The sequence below is a fragment of the Hemitrygon akajei genome, chromosome 17, assembly GCF_048418815.1.
Source record: "Hemitrygon akajei chromosome 17, sHemAka1.3, whole genome shotgun sequence".
NCBI classification, from domain to species: Eukaryota; Metazoa; Chordata; class Chondrichthyes; order Myliobatiformes; family Dasyatidae; genus Hemitrygon; species Hemitrygon akajei.
Genome location: NC_133140.1, coordinates 13,414,274 through 13,432,016, shown reverse-complemented (window position 1 = coordinate 13,432,016; position 17,743 = coordinate 13,414,274). Strand labels below are relative to the sequence as shown.

At 42.7% G+C, this 17,743-nt stretch overlaps 1 protein-coding gene across 2 annotated transcripts in view; it reads left to right on the top strand.

Annotated features, from left to right (window-relative positions):
- The window catches only part of vac14 (vac14 homolog (S. cerevisiae)), a 505,447-nt gene that overhangs the window by 149,304 nt on the left and 338,400 nt on the right, over positions 1 to 17,743 (top strand). For both annotated transcript variants that reach the window (XM_073069700.1, XM_073069699.1), the window contains exon 13: positions 161 to 226. In XM_073069700.1, coding sequence (XP_072925801.1) covers positions 161 to 226 — 66 coding nt within the window. The remainder of the gene's footprint in view (positions 1 to 160; positions 227 to 17,743) is intronic.

Genomic DNA, 17,743 nt, shown 5'->3' with positions numbered 1-17,743 from the left:
AAATAAAGTGTAAATGGAACTTGGTACTTTGTATGTCTGCCCATGTCTGAGTGTCGGATAAAAATAATGTAGCTAAAGTAATCGGAATTGAAGCTGCAATGAGTTTAGCTGAGGAAAGGCTGTCAATAAAGAACCTGACACATCTCTGTCTACATTACAGATGTTCTGGCACACGGACGGACTATTTCCCATGTTGCTGAAGACTCTGTCTGATGAGTCAGATGAGGTGAGCACCATCTTGGCAGAGTAATTTTGTGGAAAAAGTGTTCAATGCCTTACCAATAAAGGTACCTGTTAGTTTAATGTTATATATCACTCCAAAGTCTGTAAGCTATGTTTCTCATTCATCTGTTCTTGAGGAGCTCATGTGGTCTAAGGATTAATAATGGCTCTATCTGCTTTATTGTGCTTATTGAAGTAGTAATGTCAAACAAAGCCAGAGTACGGGCTCTTATTTGCTACTTACCTCATTTAACCTTTTTATATATATTTCATATTGTAATTTATAGTGTTTATTTTATGTACTGCATTGTACTGTTGCCATAAAATAATACATTTCACAATGTATGTCAGTGATATTAAACCTGATTCTGATTCAGGCTATGCCAAATAGTCTGATGATCATCATTTCTTTGATCTTAAAGACTGAGTTATTGAGTAATGTAAATCAAGGAACAACAGTAAAAGTAGGAATTCAGAATTTCAAGTTCAAGTTTATTGTCATTCAATTATACACATGTATACAGCTAAACAAAATGTTCCTCTGGGGCCAAGGTGGAAAACACAGTCCATATACTATAGTTACACATAGCACATATAGTTACGACCCAGCATATAATCACAAAATAATTTTAGCACCAGTTCCTGTTACTGGTATTATTATATTAAAATAAGCAGTCATATCAATATGTAGCAACAAAAGATAACCTTTTGAGATTTCAATCTGGTGACAGTAAACTGGCAACAACTGTAAGTGGTCACAAATAGGGAAATGGACAAAAAAAGTTCTTGTTTCTGCAATATATAATGCATAATTTTGAACACATTTCTGGTTTAAAGCACACTTTACAGGCAAGGAGCCACAATGTAATTGAGGTGATTTAAAGTTCAGAAGCTATAGTAGATTTATTTCAACCTCATTTAAATTTTGAATTCTAAAATAAATCAATCTGTCCTTCAAATGTTATCATTATTTACAACTGGAAAATTAAAATGTTATGCGACTGTAAAACTTGATTCCCACTGGCAAATCTGCAGGCAATTCACTTTGGATTGGACATCCGCCACCCTCCTCCCAGTGAGTTTTGAGATTACTGCAGCAACTTGATTTATGGTCATTAGTTATCCAGGTTAATGAAGAGAAGCATCTCCATGAGTAATACAAAAGCACCATGGGAGGGGTTTGGGAAGGGTGACAGAGGAGGAGTGGCAGGGACAGGGAGAAGCATGGGTGCAGACACACCCTGCCCTGACGTACCAGGCAAAGTCATTTGATTCTGGACTGGACTGCCAACACAGATGCCTTGTGCAGGAAGGCACAGAGTTGACTGTACTTCCTTAGAAGGTTGGCGTCATTCAATGTTTGTAGTGAGATGCTGAAGATGTTCTATAGGTCAGTTGTGGAGAGCGCCCTCTTCTTTGTGGTGGCGTGTTGGGGAGGCAGCATTAAGAAGAGGGACGCCTCACGTCTTAATAAGCTGGTAAGGAAGGCGGGCTCTGTCGTGGGCAAAGTACTGGAGAGTATAACATCGGTAGCAGAGCGAAGGGCGCTGAGTAGGCTACGGTCAATTATGGAAAACCCTGAACATCCTCTACATAGCACCATCCAGAGACAGAGAAGCAGTTTCAGCGACAGGTTGCTATCGATGCAATGCTCCTCAGACAGGATGAAGAGATCAATACTCCCCAATGCCATTCGGCTTTACAATTCAACCGCCAGGAGTAAGATATGTTAAAGTGCCGGGGTTAGGACTCAATGTATTTAAGTAAACTACTTAAGAACTTTTTAAAAGCTATTATTAATGCTTTTTGAGAGGGTGATTTTAGATGCATATCATATTTTTACTGAGTTAAGTATTGTATGTAATTAGTTTTGCTACAATAAGTGTATGGGACATTGGAAAAAATGTTGAATTTCTCCATGGGGATGAATAAAGTATCTATCTATCTATCTATCTCCAAACAATTGGTTTATTGAAAACAGGATCCAGTGATTTCCTGGGGTATATGACGCATAAACTCTTCTTAGGCTTCAAGCTGGTACAGGTGTCGATTTTAACCGATGTTGCAATGACAAACTCTGCCATCTTTATCAGGGATGATGCCTAGCATGCCTAGTGTCCGTCTCTCCTGATTGGTTAGTCCACAACCAGTCAGGTTTCCGTTGTCCCACCTTGCTTACAATCGTATTTCAGTTCTTACTTGGAACAAAACCTTCATTTTTGTTAAAATTCTTATTCTATTGTCTTATCTCATTGGCTTCTTTCACCGAATGGTCCCAAAAGCCTTTGGCACAGCACAGTAGTTTTGTGCCGTCAAAATCAATCATTGAGTATGCAATGTTCTGCTACCACCGATTTCTCCAGGCAACCCAAATGGATATACTTCCTATGCTCCTCGATGCAGGTTTCCACCGTACACCGTCTGGCCGATATACGCTGCTCCGCATTCACAGGGAATCCTGTAAACGCCAACCATCCTGAGTCCCAGGACATTTTTGACCAGCATAAACTGGGATTTGAGCTTCCTTACGGGATTGTGGATGGTACTACTTCAGGATCCTAGTGATCCTTCCAGAAACCATGGAAATATAGGGAAGGCAGGCAATAGCAACAGGTTCCTCCTTGTTGTTAGGTTTCCTTTTCTTTCGGTCGACTCCTAAAGCAGGGGCCAATGCCTGCTCCTCTTCTGTAGATATGTCTGTGCCTGGTTGTCCCTGGAGGAGGAGTACTTAATGTCCACATGCTTGTTGGACCATTGAACATTGTAGGGGTTAGAAAGCAAGCTATTTAAGGATGACAGTGCTTTAGTTTGAGAATTAGGCAAATATTCTGATGAACCTTTTATACTGTAAATGAACCACATTTTACAAAAATGGTTAGATACATAAAGCTTTTTCTTTCTCTCAGTTACACACCAATCCTGAAGGTTACATTGCAGATTGATGCCCTTTTATGGGCAGTTTTATGTTTTCCACTTTGAAACTGGGGGCTTTATTGTTCCTTGTTGGCCTTCTGAACCATCTATGAGGCTTTCTGATTCCTTCCCAGTAGAATGCATCGAAGGTCTTGAATCAGGGGTTCCCAATAGTGTTCCTATGGACCCCTGCCATTAACCAAGGGGTCTGTGGACCTCAGGTTGGAGCTCTGGCCTTTAATGCAAGAAGGCATCATGCAAATTTTCAAAGTTCATTGTACTCCAAGACTAGTACTGTTGACTGCTACTGTTTTGGAGTACAGGGGGAGCACAGCATTACTCAGACGAGATGTTATAGCCAGTGGATTGTCCATGGTCCTACAATACAATCTGAAAAAGTACATAAAAGAACTCTTAGAACATTTCCCTTCATGCTTATAGATTGCGTCTCCTCTTTACCTTATTCCCATTGAATTGCATTGGCAGCATATTCACTGGTATTGATTCCAGTCCATGCCGATATTTTTCCCTCAGCCAGCCATCAGACAAAGCTGTGGCCATTCAATGATCTGTGTGATTTGATTTTTTAGTCATGGGTGGAAATTCAGAGAAAAACTTCTGTACACAGTTGTTATCTGGAACTCTCTGGCGTTGTAGTCTATCAGAACTTACAAAGGTAGGAATTGGAGAAGTGCTGAGTGGGAATTTGTAGTGATAGAGTAGTGGTCACCAACCCGTCAATCACGATCGACTAGTTGATCTTTGAGACTTTCCCAGTAGATCCCGAAAAAAAAATGAAAAATAAATACACAAATACTGTTGAGAGATTGTTTCCGGGTTGCGGGGTTTTAGTTCCGTTCTTTCTGCCCAGTGCGCATGCGTGTAGCTCCCCCCCCCCCCCCCCGCACTACACAGTGTAATTCAGAGGTCCCCAACCACCGGGCCGAGGAAACGATATGAGTCAGCTGCACCTTTCCTCATTCCCTGTCATGCCCACTGTTGAACTTGAACACACGCGAGGTCGTCAGTTGTCTAAACGCAGTGATACCCTCGTGCCAGGGATCACTGGTTGGCTTCGCGGGGCCAGCAGGAAGTGCCGTTGCTACCGGCCCAGAGCACGGACAGATGGGCGCTACCTCTAAACCAGTTTACCACACCGAATGTCCATGGGAAACCCAGTGCTAAAATTTTCGCAGACGACCTAATTCGGGCTCAAGGTTTCGTAAGTATCAGAGCAGCTACCTCGCTGCGATCTACTGAAATAAACTTTTGTCGGCCGATAGATCCTACAATGGGAGCACGCGCCCTGTCGCACTCCTCGCTCGGCTGGTCGCTCTCTTCGGGCTGCAACCGCCGCGGCCCTGGTATGGGGACCACCGGCCCTGATTTTGTCCTCTCACCCCACTCACGACCAGCCACACCTGGCCAAGGCATCTGGCGGTGGGCAGGCAGAAGGCTGGAGTTCAGGCCAGGAGGCTGTCTAATGAGGCAATGAAGCCCTCAAAACTGCTTCGGTACCCTGAGTCCAAGCACCCTGCACTTAAAAGACAAACGCGTTGAGATTTTTCAGCGGAAAAAACATGAGCAGCGCGGGACAGAAGCTAAATGCCAAGAGCCGCAAAAACTAAATTGTGGAATAGACTGGATATAAGGAACCTGCTTCGAGTATCGGTGTATTCTGGTCATATTTAACACCACCCCCTCCCCACCCCTGTCGGCCGGTCCGCAAGAATATTGTCAATATTAAACAGGTCTGCGGTGCAAAAAAGGGTGGGTACCCCTGGTGTTTATACATTATTTCTACTTCCGGGTTGCGGGGTTTTACTTCCGGTCTTCTCTGCCCCGGCGTGCATGCGTGTAACTAATCGATCTGGGGTCGATCTTGCCTTTTATTAAGGCCGAAGTAGGGGATCTTGGGCTTAAAAAGGTTGGTAACCACTATGATAGAGGATAACAGCAGAAAGGGGTTGCTTTGCTGTATTGCGACTGCTGATGTGAGATGGCCTCCTGGGTCACTGTAATTCTGTGATTTTTATGTAAACAATAGCCACTTAAACACAAAGTAATTGCATTGTGCAGTCTGCACTCAGAGGACCATTTAAGAAATGGGGTTGTTATGCAAATCCAGGGAGGGATAGTACCTCTGGTGAAGGGGCTTGTCACGTCCATTCTGGGGCAGCTCACTCACCGGGCACTCAGCTGTAACCTGTATCTCCAGGAAGCTGTTTGCATGCAACAGTGCCCACTACCCAGTACAGGTGGGATAAACCAGATGAGGGTAGCCGGTTGTCCCCTTATACCAGTGAGATAGCATGTGCAGTCAGCTCCAGTGACTAGGCGGATAAGATCAAGTGAGATCCACTGGTGAAGAAGGCAGTTCTGTAATGCTTTGTGGAGAGCAGACTGCATGATAAGCCACAGAAGCAGCCAAGGAACTCCCCAATTGTGATCTCTAGTCCGGATTTCCAAGGTCTAAAGAGTGTAACTGCCCCTGTGCAATGGTTTTTCCAATTTAACAACTCTCTCGCACAGTTTTCTTCTTGTCATCATTGGACAGCTAATCAATATAAGTCTTTAGTTGAAGGTGAACACTTGCACTCGGCTAGTGTTAAGCATTGAGATAACGGAAGCATCAACTGTACTCTAACGAAATGTGGGTCATTATGAAGAGAAAAAGTTTTAGTGTTAATAATTTAACAGCTGCCTTTCCTGAGACATGCAATAGCCTCTCTAGGTTATTGCACCATGCCCAGCAGTGGACATTAGACTCTGCTTGATAGCCAGTTACATCTGTAATCACTGTTTACTGGCTTTTGGATTCTTTGTCAAAGTTGTGAGAATTTGAAATATTAGAAGGAGTTGATATATTCTTGATACAGACCGTCTGCTATGAATGCTGTTAGTTCTGAGCATAAAGTTTCAGAGATGTACTATCAAGAGACTGTCTCAAGATTCAAGTTTATTTATCACACGTACATGGAAACATACAGTTTGCGTTATTCCTAAGACACAACTTAAGAATGTGCTGGGGGGCGCCACACATTCCGACGCCAACATACCAAACCCATGATGTTCAGCAGAACAACACAGATCACAACAAGCAAGTTAACAACAGCAAAACAAGCCCTCCCCTCCCCGTACCACTACTATTTAATTGGTTCATCTGGATTGAGGATGATTTACAGAGTAACACTGAGAGTCAAGCTGCTGCTCTCAGCTCCAACAACCCAGACCCAATCCTCACCACAAGTGTAGCCTTTGCTTGTTCTTCCTGTGACAATACTGTATGGGTTTTCCCCATATACTCTGGCTTATGCCCAAAGATGGTGGTTTGAAAGGTAGATTGTCCCCAGTTTATAGAGACTGGGGAGAGTGAAATACGAACGTGGTATGAAGGCTACTGGACAGTCAGTGGCCTGAAAGGGCCTATAAACTTTGGTCATTCATTTCCCCTTGCGTTGCATGACTGCTGAGGAACTGCAGGCTCTTCCACAGCTGGGGCAGGTGGTGAGTGATGAGGTAGGCAGCTGAGTAGTTCGTGCGATGACACACTGGTCCCACCACTTGCACAGGCCTTCTGTGTGACCTGATGTACAGTCTTCTGATCTCTCCAGCACTCCTTCCTCTTTAACCTGTCATGGGCTATGGACTCCCAGGAGTTGGTGAGGATATTGCATTTCTTTGAGGCTTTGAGCTAAAGAGAGAGTGGGAATGTGCACAGTCTGTTTAGCGAGACAAGTGACTGACCTAATTCCAGACTCTGTGACTTTATAAATGTTAAAAACATTTTGTTAAACACTTCTGACAGATCCCAAAGAACATAATAATTATGGGTGGCGTGGTAGCGTATTGCTAGTATAGCACCAGCCGAATCTATGCCAATGCTGCTGACTCAAGCACCGTGGGAGAAAACGGAACATCGGGAACAGTGGATTGGCTGCCGGGGGCTCTGTACTTGATGAATCGTTTTCTCTCTCTCGTTGGTGGGGGAGAATTTGTTGCCAATTCTCGAATCAGAGAACTTGGGGTGCAAAAAAGAGTGACGCAGCAGACTTTTGTTGTAAATGAGCGAGTTGTTTTGTTTTTGTCTCTCTTCGCTGTGAATTGGTGACACCTCTCTGTCCCTTTATTGGGGAGAGACGGAGCCTGTGGTATGTCAAATTGTTGGGTGAACAACTAGTGTTTGTTGTACTGCAGATCATGGCCTTTCTTGGGACCTTTGCTGTTGTTTACTTGGTGGGTGGAGGGTGCTGATGCTGTTTTGCTGAAGTAAGTGTGGAGGATTGTTGCTTTGCTGCTGCTGTGCGTGGGGGGGGGGGGGCTTTGGGGTTCTATCTTTTCACGATCATTTTTTGGGGCATTCTTCTGTTTTCGTAGATGTCTGCAAAGAACAAGAATTTCAAGTTGTATATTGTATACATTTCCCTGATATTGAATGGAAGCATTGAACTATTGATCTAATCCTATCAATAAGAGTTTCTGTGCCTCTCTACCATTTTTGTGTATCTGTCTTCCTCTTCAATACGTCTCTGCTACTTATTTCAACTGCTGGATGGCATAACTGAATTCAGTGTTCTCGTTGCTGTCTCGATAAAGAAATTGCTTCACTCTGAATTAAAATTTTCTGATCATTTTGTATCTATGTTGCCAAATTTTAAATTCTTTCCGTCAGTAGAAGTACCTTTCAACCCCCTCACAAGGGTTTCTGTTCTGGACTGTTGGTTTCCTCAGTACTGTAGGAAAGAAAATGAAGTAATAGAAGTTGCAAGCTATTGATTATGGAAGTATGGATGATCTCTGTAAAGCAAACTTGAAAAATGATTGTGTGACTCAGGTAAATCTGCAAGGCCTTTAAGCTTCATTGGTGAATGCAGGGTATATCCTGTGTGATGGGCTTATCTGAAAGGATTTATTCAAAATGCCTTGAAATGTTTTGACAGAAATGCTGTGCTGAATGAATCTATTGACTTCTGGCAGATGAAGGCTGCCAGAAAAGGCTCTTTTTCTTTTTTTCCTGTCTTAAGATCTTTTTGCAGCTATGATCACCAGTGATGAATTGGACTTCTTTTCATGTTAGGTTAATCTCTGACAACACACTGAAGGATTAAGTGTCCAAGGCTCTTCATTATTTGGATAATCTAAATCAAACTTTAAATTAGTCTCTACTCCCACTCTCCCTCTGCCTTTGCCTGCCTACTTAACATGTGGAGCTGATCTCCAGATCCAAAGTATACTGACAGCCACTTAATAATTGTTGCCACTACCCTTCCACACCCTGAACAACAGCCTTGGCAAAGTGACCCACTGTTTTCTCTGTTTCCCTAATTTTTTTGCTATTGATGGAAGAACAATTTAACTGTACAAGTACTCTGTAAGTCACAATTATCTAAAATTACTAAAATTGACACTAGCCCAATCAGATTTTTGGTTTTTAGTCTGTTTGGCTGTGGTAACATTTTAATACAAATTATGTCAAATTCCTTGTGGTTAAATTGCATTTGTTAGCTCTTAGAAGAGATGGATTAGATCTAGTTTCACAAATGAACTTTTTTTTAATCCATTTACCTCTTCAGTAGAGCTGTTGAAAGTTAATTTCATTCACTGAACATCAACAATATGGCACTAGTATAGTGTGTTCCAATAGTGTACATAAACTATAGTTGACTTAATTGAGATCAGAACTTGGGCCAAGGGTAGAAGACATTCCTTTGTTTTCTGCTCATTCTGGAAACAAAAATGAGTTTTGAAATGATTTGTAAAACAGACCTTTTCATCGTGGAATTGGTAGTTTGCTTGTCTGAGAATATATTTAATTGTAATTCTTACATAATTTAAAGCATATTCTGACTTTGCAGGTAGTCCAAAAGAAATTCTGTCAGCTAATTCTTGTCATGTCACAAGTGGCTAAATAAATTAAATTTATATTGTTTGGAGTTCAGAAGAACAAGGGTGATCTCATTTAAACATACGAGATCCTGAGGGGGCATGACAAGGTAGTTATTGAGATGATTCTACTTGTGGGTGTGGGTTGGTCTAGTACTAGGGGCCATAGATACATGATTAGGGGCAGTCACCCAAAACTAACTTTTCCCAAAGACGAAGAATCTCTGGCAATTTCTACCTTGGAGAGACTATGTTACTGCTGGATTTTCAAAGATTGAGGAATGATGTTCTGCGGCCAGTGGCACAACAGAGGAGCCAAGGCCTGAGCAGGTCATATATGAATGTATTGAATGGCCAGGCAGGCTGAGTGACCTACTACTTATGTGCTTAAATGGAAAGGGCTACGAATAGTAACTGCTGTTGCACCTACTGATTATTTCGAGTTTGCAGGCGCCTCTTTAGTATTTTCTTTGTTTTCAGCTTTCTAGCATCCTTGGTATTCTGTGGTATGGTATGCAGAGTGAACTTTTCCATGAAAACCCTTTAATGCTGAAGATGGAAATAGCCTCAATGAATTGTGATTGCTGCAGTGTGGTTCAGTTATACCTTCTTACTGTGGTCCAGTGTGCATAACTAGCAAAGGTTCATTGCAGACTAAAAAAAGATTGGCTTTATTTGTCACATGTATATTGAAGCATATGGTGAAATACATTGTTTCGTCAAATGAAATCAGTGAGGATCTTGCTGGGCAGCCCCCAGTTGTCACAGTGCTTCCGGCACCAACAGAGCATGCTCACAACTCACTCCTCACTCACCCTAACCCGTGTGTTGTTGGAATGTAGGGAGAACCAGAGCACCTAGTGGAAAACCACATGGACATGGAGAGAGCGTGCAGCTTTGGAAATCGAACACCAACTGGTGTTTGCTGGCACTGTAAAGCGCTACATTATTGTGCTACCTGGCATTATTTTCAAAGGAAACTGTTCATTTTCCTTGTGTATTCATTTGCAATTCTTGTTTACTGGGAGTGGTGAGAGACTTGTGTCTCTGCGGAAAAGGTGGGTGCTACCATTTGCCCAGCTGATACACAGCAAATCCTTTATGCTTGCAAACTGGAACGTTGTCAAGGGTAGTGAGCAGTTGTTGTCAGTAACATTCTTTAATGTAGAAACATAGAAAACCTACAGCACAATACAGGCCCTTCAGCCCACAAAGATGTGCCGAACATGTCTCTACCTTAGAACTACCTAGGCTTTACCCATAGCCCTCTATTTTTCTAAGTTCCATGTAGCCATCCAGGAGTCTCTTAAAAGATCCTACCATTTTCACCTCCACCACCACCGCTGGAAGCCAATTCCACACACTCACCATTCTCTGCGTCAAAAAACGTACCCCTGACATCTTCTCTGTACCTACTTCCAAGCACCTTAAAACTATGCCCTGTCATGCTAGTCATTTCAGCCCCGGGGAACTATTCCACACGATCAATGCCTCTCATCATCTTGTACACCTTTATCAGGTCACCTCTCATCCTCTGTCGCTCCAAGGAGAAAAGGCCAAGTTCACTCAACCTATTCTCATAAGGCATGCTTCCCAATCCAGGCAACATCCTTGTAAATCTCCTGTGCACCCTTTCTATAGTTTCCACGTCCTTCCTGTAGTGAGGCGACCAGAACGGAGCACAGTACTTCAAGTGGGGTCTGACCAGGGTCTTATATAGCTGCAACATTACCTCTCTGCTCTTAAACTCAGTCCCACAATTGATGAAAGCCAATACACCGTATGCCTTCTTAACCACAGAGTCAACCTGCGTAGAAGCTTTGAGTGTCCTGTGGACTCGGACCCCAAGATCCCTCTGATCCTCCACACTGCCAAGAGTCTTATCATTAATGCTATATTCTGTCATCATATTTGACCTACCAGAATGAACCACCTCACAGTTATCTGGGTTGAACTCCATCTGCCATTTCCAAGCCCAGTTTTGCATCCTGTCAATGTCCCATTGTAAACTCTGACAGCCCTCCACACTATCCACAACACCCCAACCTTTGTGTCATCAGCAAATTTACTAACCCATCCCTCCACTTCCTCATCCATGTCATTTATAAAAATCACGAAGGGTAGGGGTCCCAGAACAGGTCCCTGAGGCACACCACTGGTCACTGGCCTCCATGCAGAATATGACCCATCTACAACCACTTCTGTGGGCAAGTCAGTTCTGGATCCACAAAGCAAGGTCCCCTTGGATCCCATGCCTCCTTACTTTCTCAGTTAGCCTTGCATTGGGGTACCTTATCAAATGCCTTGCTAAAATCCAAACACATTACATCTACAGCTCTACCTTCATCAATGTGTTCAGTCACATCCTCAAAAAATTCAATCAGGCTCGTAAGGCACGACCTGCTTTTAACAAAGCCATGCTGACTGTTCCAGATCATATTATGCCTCTTCAAATGTTCATAAATCCTGCCTCTCAGGATCTTTTCCATCAACTTACCAACCACTGAAGTAAGACTCACTGGCCTATAATTTCCTGGGTTATCTCTACTCCCTTTCTTGAATAAGGGAACAACATCCACAACCCTCCAATCCTCCAGAACCTCTCCTGTCCTGATTGATGATGCAATGATCATTGCCAGAGGCTCAGCAATCTCCTCCCTCGCTTCCCTCAGTATCCTGGGGTACGTCCTGTTCTGTCCCAGTGACTTTTCCAACTTGATGCTTTTGAAAAGCTCCAGCACATCCTCTTCCTTAATATCTACATGCTGAAGCTTTTCAGTCCACTACAAGTCATTCCTACAATTGTCAAAATCCTTTTCTGTAGTGAATACTGAAGTAAAGTATTCATTAAGTACCTCTGCTATTTCCTCTGGTTCCATACACACTTTTCCACTGTCACACTTGATTGGTCCTATTCTTTCACACCTTATCCTGTTGCTCTTCACATATTTATAGAATGCCTTGGGGTTTTCCTTAATCCTGCTCACCAAGGCCTTCTCATGGCTTCTTCTGGCCCTCCTAATTTCATTCTTAAACTCCTTCCTGTTAGCCTTATAATTTTCTAGATTCCTATCATTACCTAGTTCTCTGAACCTTTCGTAAGCTCTTTTTTTTTGACTAAATTTCCAATAGCCTGTGTACCTTACCATCCTTTCCATGTCTCATTGGAACATACCTACTCAAAACCCCATGCAAATGTCCCCTGAACAGGTACACGTTACTTTGTTAGTCTGCTTATCTTCCTGTTAAATCATCTTCGTCCTCCCCTGTTTCAGGGAGCTGTGAGCTGCGACTGTTTGTTGTCACAATACTGTGGCTGCTTTGGAGGTGCTTGCTGCAAGTGTTGACCTCTACTTTTCGTGTGTATGATGAAATGACCCAGACAGGAGCCAACAGGCACTTCATTGTGGCTCTGGTAAATGTTATAGTTCAGTTGGTTTTATAAGCAGCAAGTCTTATCCTCACTGTTGGTGGCACTTTGGAATCTGCAGGACTGTGGAAATACTGCACTGATGGGATTGCCAACTTTCAAAGCAGGCGCTTTCCCTCCATTTGTGGATCTAAAAAATATCAGTCAGAATCAGGGTTATTAACACTGACATATGCTCATTGGCCACTTTATTAGATACATCCTATACCTAATAATGTGGCCACACGGTGCATGTTCGTGGTTTTCTGCTTCTGTAGCCCATCCACTTCAAGGTCTGATGTGTTGTGCATCCAGAGATGCTACTGTTGTAATGCAGGGTTATAAGTTTGAATCAATCTGGCCATTCTCCTCTGATCTCTCTCACTAACAAGGCATTTTCTCCCACAGAACTGCTGCCCGTTGAATGTTTTTTTGACTCTCACACCTTTTCCTTTAAACTCTAGACTATAGAGTCTGGGGACTGCTGTACGTGAAAATTCCAAGCTGCTGCTGAGATACTCAAACCACCCCATCTGGCACCATCAATCATTCCACGATCAAAGTCAGTTAGATCAGATTTCTTCTCCACTTTGATGTTTGGTCAGAACAACAACTGAACTTCTTGACTATATCTGCATGTTTTTATGCATTGAGTTGCCGCCACAGGATACTTGCATTAACAAGCAGGGTTACAGGTGTACCTAATAAAGTGGTCACTGAGTATATGTCATGAAATTTGGTATTTATTCTTAATGTAGGATCACATTAGGAAATATCACCAACTTCATGTACCATGCACCATCACTAACAAGAGAAAGGTGTAATTACGTATCTTGTTCCATTTGGGGCATTTTTATATGCTAATTGGTTGACATGTTAATGTTGATTAGAACCATTCCAAAAATGTAGTTAGTTGATGATCAAAGTTAAAGTTCAAAGTAAATTTATTATCAAAGTACATATACATCACCATATATAACCCTGAGATTCATTTTCTTGTTGTATTTATTGTGATTCAATGAAAGACCAGACCCAACAGGATAGACAAATAACTAAAGTGCAAAAGACAACTAACTGAAAATAAAAAATAAAGAAGGAAGAAATTATAGTAAATAAATAATAAATATTGAGAACATGAGATGGACAGTCCTTAGGTTGTGGATCTGTTCAGTGATGGGGTGAGTGAAGGTATCCCATCTGGTTCATGAGCCTGATTACTGAGGGGTATTAACTGTTCCTGAACCTGATGGTGTGGGTCCTGAGGCTCCTGCACCTTCTTCCTGATGGCAGCAGTGATAAGGGAGTATGGTCTGGATGGCAGGGGCTTTGACGATGGATGCTGCTTTCTGCGACAGTGCTCATGTGTGTCTGCTTAATGGTGGGCAGGGGATTACCCATGATGCCCTGCACCATATCCACTATTTTTTGGAGGCTTGTCTATTCAAGGTGTTTCCACACCAGGCTGTGATACTCGCCATGATACATCTATAGAAGTTTGCCAAAGTTTTAGATGGCATGCCAAATCTTTGCAAACTCCTTAGAAAGTAGAGGCTGCGCACTGCTTTCTTTGTAACTGGACCCAGGAAAGATTCTCTGAAATGATAACACCAAGGAATTTAAAGTTGCTGAACCTCTCCACTTCTGATCTCCTAATGAAGACCATCTTATGGTTTTCTCCTCCTGAAGTCAATAATCAGCAGCTCCTTTGTCTTGCTGACATTGAGTGAGAAGTTGTGGCACCTCTCAGCCAGATTTTGATCTCTCTCCTAAATGCTGATTTGTTGCCACCTTTGATTGAGCCAGCAACAATAGTGTCATCAGCAAACTTAAATATGGCTTTGGAGCTGTACTTAGCCTCACAGTCATAAGTATGAAGCAAGTAGAGCAGAGGATTAAGCACACAGCCTGATGGAGATTGTGGAGGAGATGCTGTTACCCATCCAAGCTGACTGGGGTCTGCAAGTGAAGAAATCGAGGATCCAGTTGCACAGGGAAGTATTGAAGCTTGTAGCTTGTTGATAGTTTTTAGGGGATCGTCGTATTGAATGCTGAGCTGAGTTCAATGAAGAGCATCCTGATATTTGCCTCTCTGCTGTCTATATGTTCCAGGGTTGAGTGAAGAGCCAATGAACTGTCATCTGCTGTTGATATGTTGTGCCGATAGGCAAATTGGAGCAGATCCAAATTGCTTCTCAGGCTGGAGTTGATATTTTTCATCATCAACCTCTCAAAGCACCTCATCACAGTGGATGTAAGTGCTACTGGACAATAGTCATTGAGGCAGGTTATCATGTTCTTTTTAGCTTGCTTGAAGCAGGTGGTACCTCAGACTGCCAAAGCGAGAAGTTAAAGATATAATTAAAGTTAAAGAAGTGTTGAGCAGCACAGGTCTTTACTAATCGGCCACGTGCCCTGTCTGGGCTAGCTGCTTTCTGCAGGTTCACCCTCCTGAAGGGTGCTCTCACATTGGCCTGAGAGACTAAAATCACCTGTCCAGTGGGAGATGTGGGACTTTGTGAAGGTGCTTCCATGTTTTGATGGTCAAAGCGACTAGAAAGTGCACAAGCTCATCTGGGAGCAAAACCTTGTTGCCACCTATGTCACTTGATTTTACTTTGTATTAAATGATACCATTCAAGCCCTGTCACAGTTGTTGGGCATCTTCAGTGATTCAAATTTAGTTGGAATTGCTATTTTGCACGTGAGATGGCTTTCTCAAGATTGTGCCTAGACTCCTAGTATTTTACTTGGTTGCTAGACCTGAAAGCCACTGATCTGGCCCTCAGGAGATTGTGGATCTCATGGTTCGTATGACAGCAGTGCATTTGCAACTCTATGTGCTGAAGATATGGGAGTTGTGGAATTTGTACTCATTCAGGGAAGTGGAGAGTCTTTCACCACCTTCCTGACGTGTGCCTGAAAAATGGTGGAAGTGTGTCACTTGCTGTCGGATAGCCAGCTGCTGAGCTGCTTCTGTAGCTTTTGCAGAGATTCTGGTGACAGGCTTGGATTGGTTTGCTTCTTGGAATAGAACTGAGTTTTACACAAGAACAGTCAACATTCATCCTTTTGGCTTTCCAAGGTGGAAAGCAGGACTGTTCACCGATGCTTATGCAAATTCATTTCTTTTCACAACGAATGAACCAACCCAAGCCTGCCTGCAGGAAGACTGAAATAACATTTGAGGCAAGGGCTGATACGTAGCAGGTAGCATGCATACCACAAGCAACACTCATCTTAAAGAATAAAAAAAAGTTTGGCATGGTTTATCTAAGTCCTTTGTCCCAAGGAGCTCTCGGGTATCCCGGTGCCAGACTGACTGAACCTCTGCTCACTGCAACTACTTTCCTCTGTGCAAGGCACGAGTACGGCTATTGTAGCATTTTCCCCTTCATCCCTATTGATTTCAGTGATATCAGAGCTTCTCGATGCTCTGCTCAATCATAGATAGATAGATAGATAGATACTTTATTCATCCCCATGGGGAAATTCAACTTTTTTTTCCAATGTCCCATACACTTACAATCATGTTACCTTTTATTAGATCTGGCCAGTTTTGATATACACTGGCAAAGCTATTTAGCTGAAACTGTTGAAAGTTGAGCCCTGGGGGCTAGAATATACACTTTCTCCGAAGATGAGGTAACTTTTCTCTACTTTGCAGTGGACGTCATTGGGACAGTGATGAAACATATAAGATTCTGAGTGGTCTTCATTGGGGAGATGTGAAGAGCGAGAATGTAGGACTAAGGATCTCTGTTTAAAAGTAAGGGATTGTTCATTTAGAGACTCATGTCTCAGATGGAGACATGTCAGTGTTTTTGCTCTGGTCACAAGCCTTTGGGTCTTTCTTGTAGAGTCATCGAGTTACACAGCATGGATACAGGCTCTTTGGCCCAACGCATCCATACCAACCAATGTCTCTTTGAGTTGGTTCCATTAGCCTTTGTTTGACCCATATCTCACTCGGCATTTTCAATCTATCTACCTGTCCAAATGTCTCTTAAATGTTACTATTGTACCTGCTTCAACCACTTCCTCTGACACCCCTTTTCATGTACGCACCGCCACATAAAGTTCCCCTCAGGCCCCTTTTAAATCTTTCCCCTCCACTCTTAAACATCCATCCTTTAGCTTTAGGCTCCCCTCCCCTGGGGTAAAAGACTATGCCGCAATGGATAATAAAGAGTCTCATAGACAATGACAGTTTTAAGGTGAGCTCCTCTTTATAAGGCAGACAACATTGCTACCAGAATCTGCAATAAAGTCCCACAACAGCAGCAAGAAAGTGACCAGATCTTTTGAGGGATTAGTGTTAGGAAGAACTGCACTGCTCTTATGTAGTATCATAGAATAACTGACATTCACAAGATGGCAGAAAAATTCTAGGTTAACCAGAACTGTCATCTCGGCTTTGCGTTCTGCCTGCAGGTTCTGCATTTGTAAACAGAACCTTCTGAAAGAAGAGAGAATTGCCATATCTGGCAGTTTGTCTGTTGTCTTGGAAGATTTGGAATAAGTTGCTCACAAGGAAAGTTTTAAGAGGGTTCATAATGTGAAGGCAAGAATGTGACCTGTACAGGCAAATGTTGACTTCTATGAAATGATTGTGTTTGGCCAGAATATCATGTAATTGAAAGATGGAGACATGGGATAAAAGATTCAAAAGATATATTGGAGGTGACTTGGCTTTAGTCAGAGTTGAGAAATTATTTAATAATTTACTATTGTGCAAGCAGAATGTCAGGGTGAAACTCACAAATGATCGTGAAGAATGTCCGTCGAAGGTCAAAATAGAGGCCGAAGTGATATTGGACAGCCTCTGGGACTTGGAGAGTTTTACAAATATAAACTGAGCTGCAGAGGTTTTGTGAAGAGAATGGTAGTCCAGTTTCCATGGGAGTTGCTAGGGATGAAGGGTTCTGCTCTCTATGTGGTCATTGATTCATTGATGTGCTTCTTCCTATTTTGTCACCACTTGGAGTCTCTTCAGAGAGCAAATAGAGATATTAATTATTTTCTTAATAAATAAGCAAACAGTAGTGATCCAGGAAACTGCATCTCGGAGTCCAGCAACAGAACACAGTCTTGCTGGAATTTCTTTGCATTACTTTGGGGAGCTGTCTGTCACATCTTTGGCAAGTCTGGCCTGGGAAGGATTTGGAGGCTTTCAGTGAGGTTTTAGGCCTTGACAAAGCCCATAAGAGCTAGTCTAGGGGTCTAGCCACTATCCAAACTGTCTAGCTTGAGGGTGTGAAATGTTAATAAAATGGGCTCACCTCAAAGCTCCAGCTGGATGCTATTGTAATGGAGCCA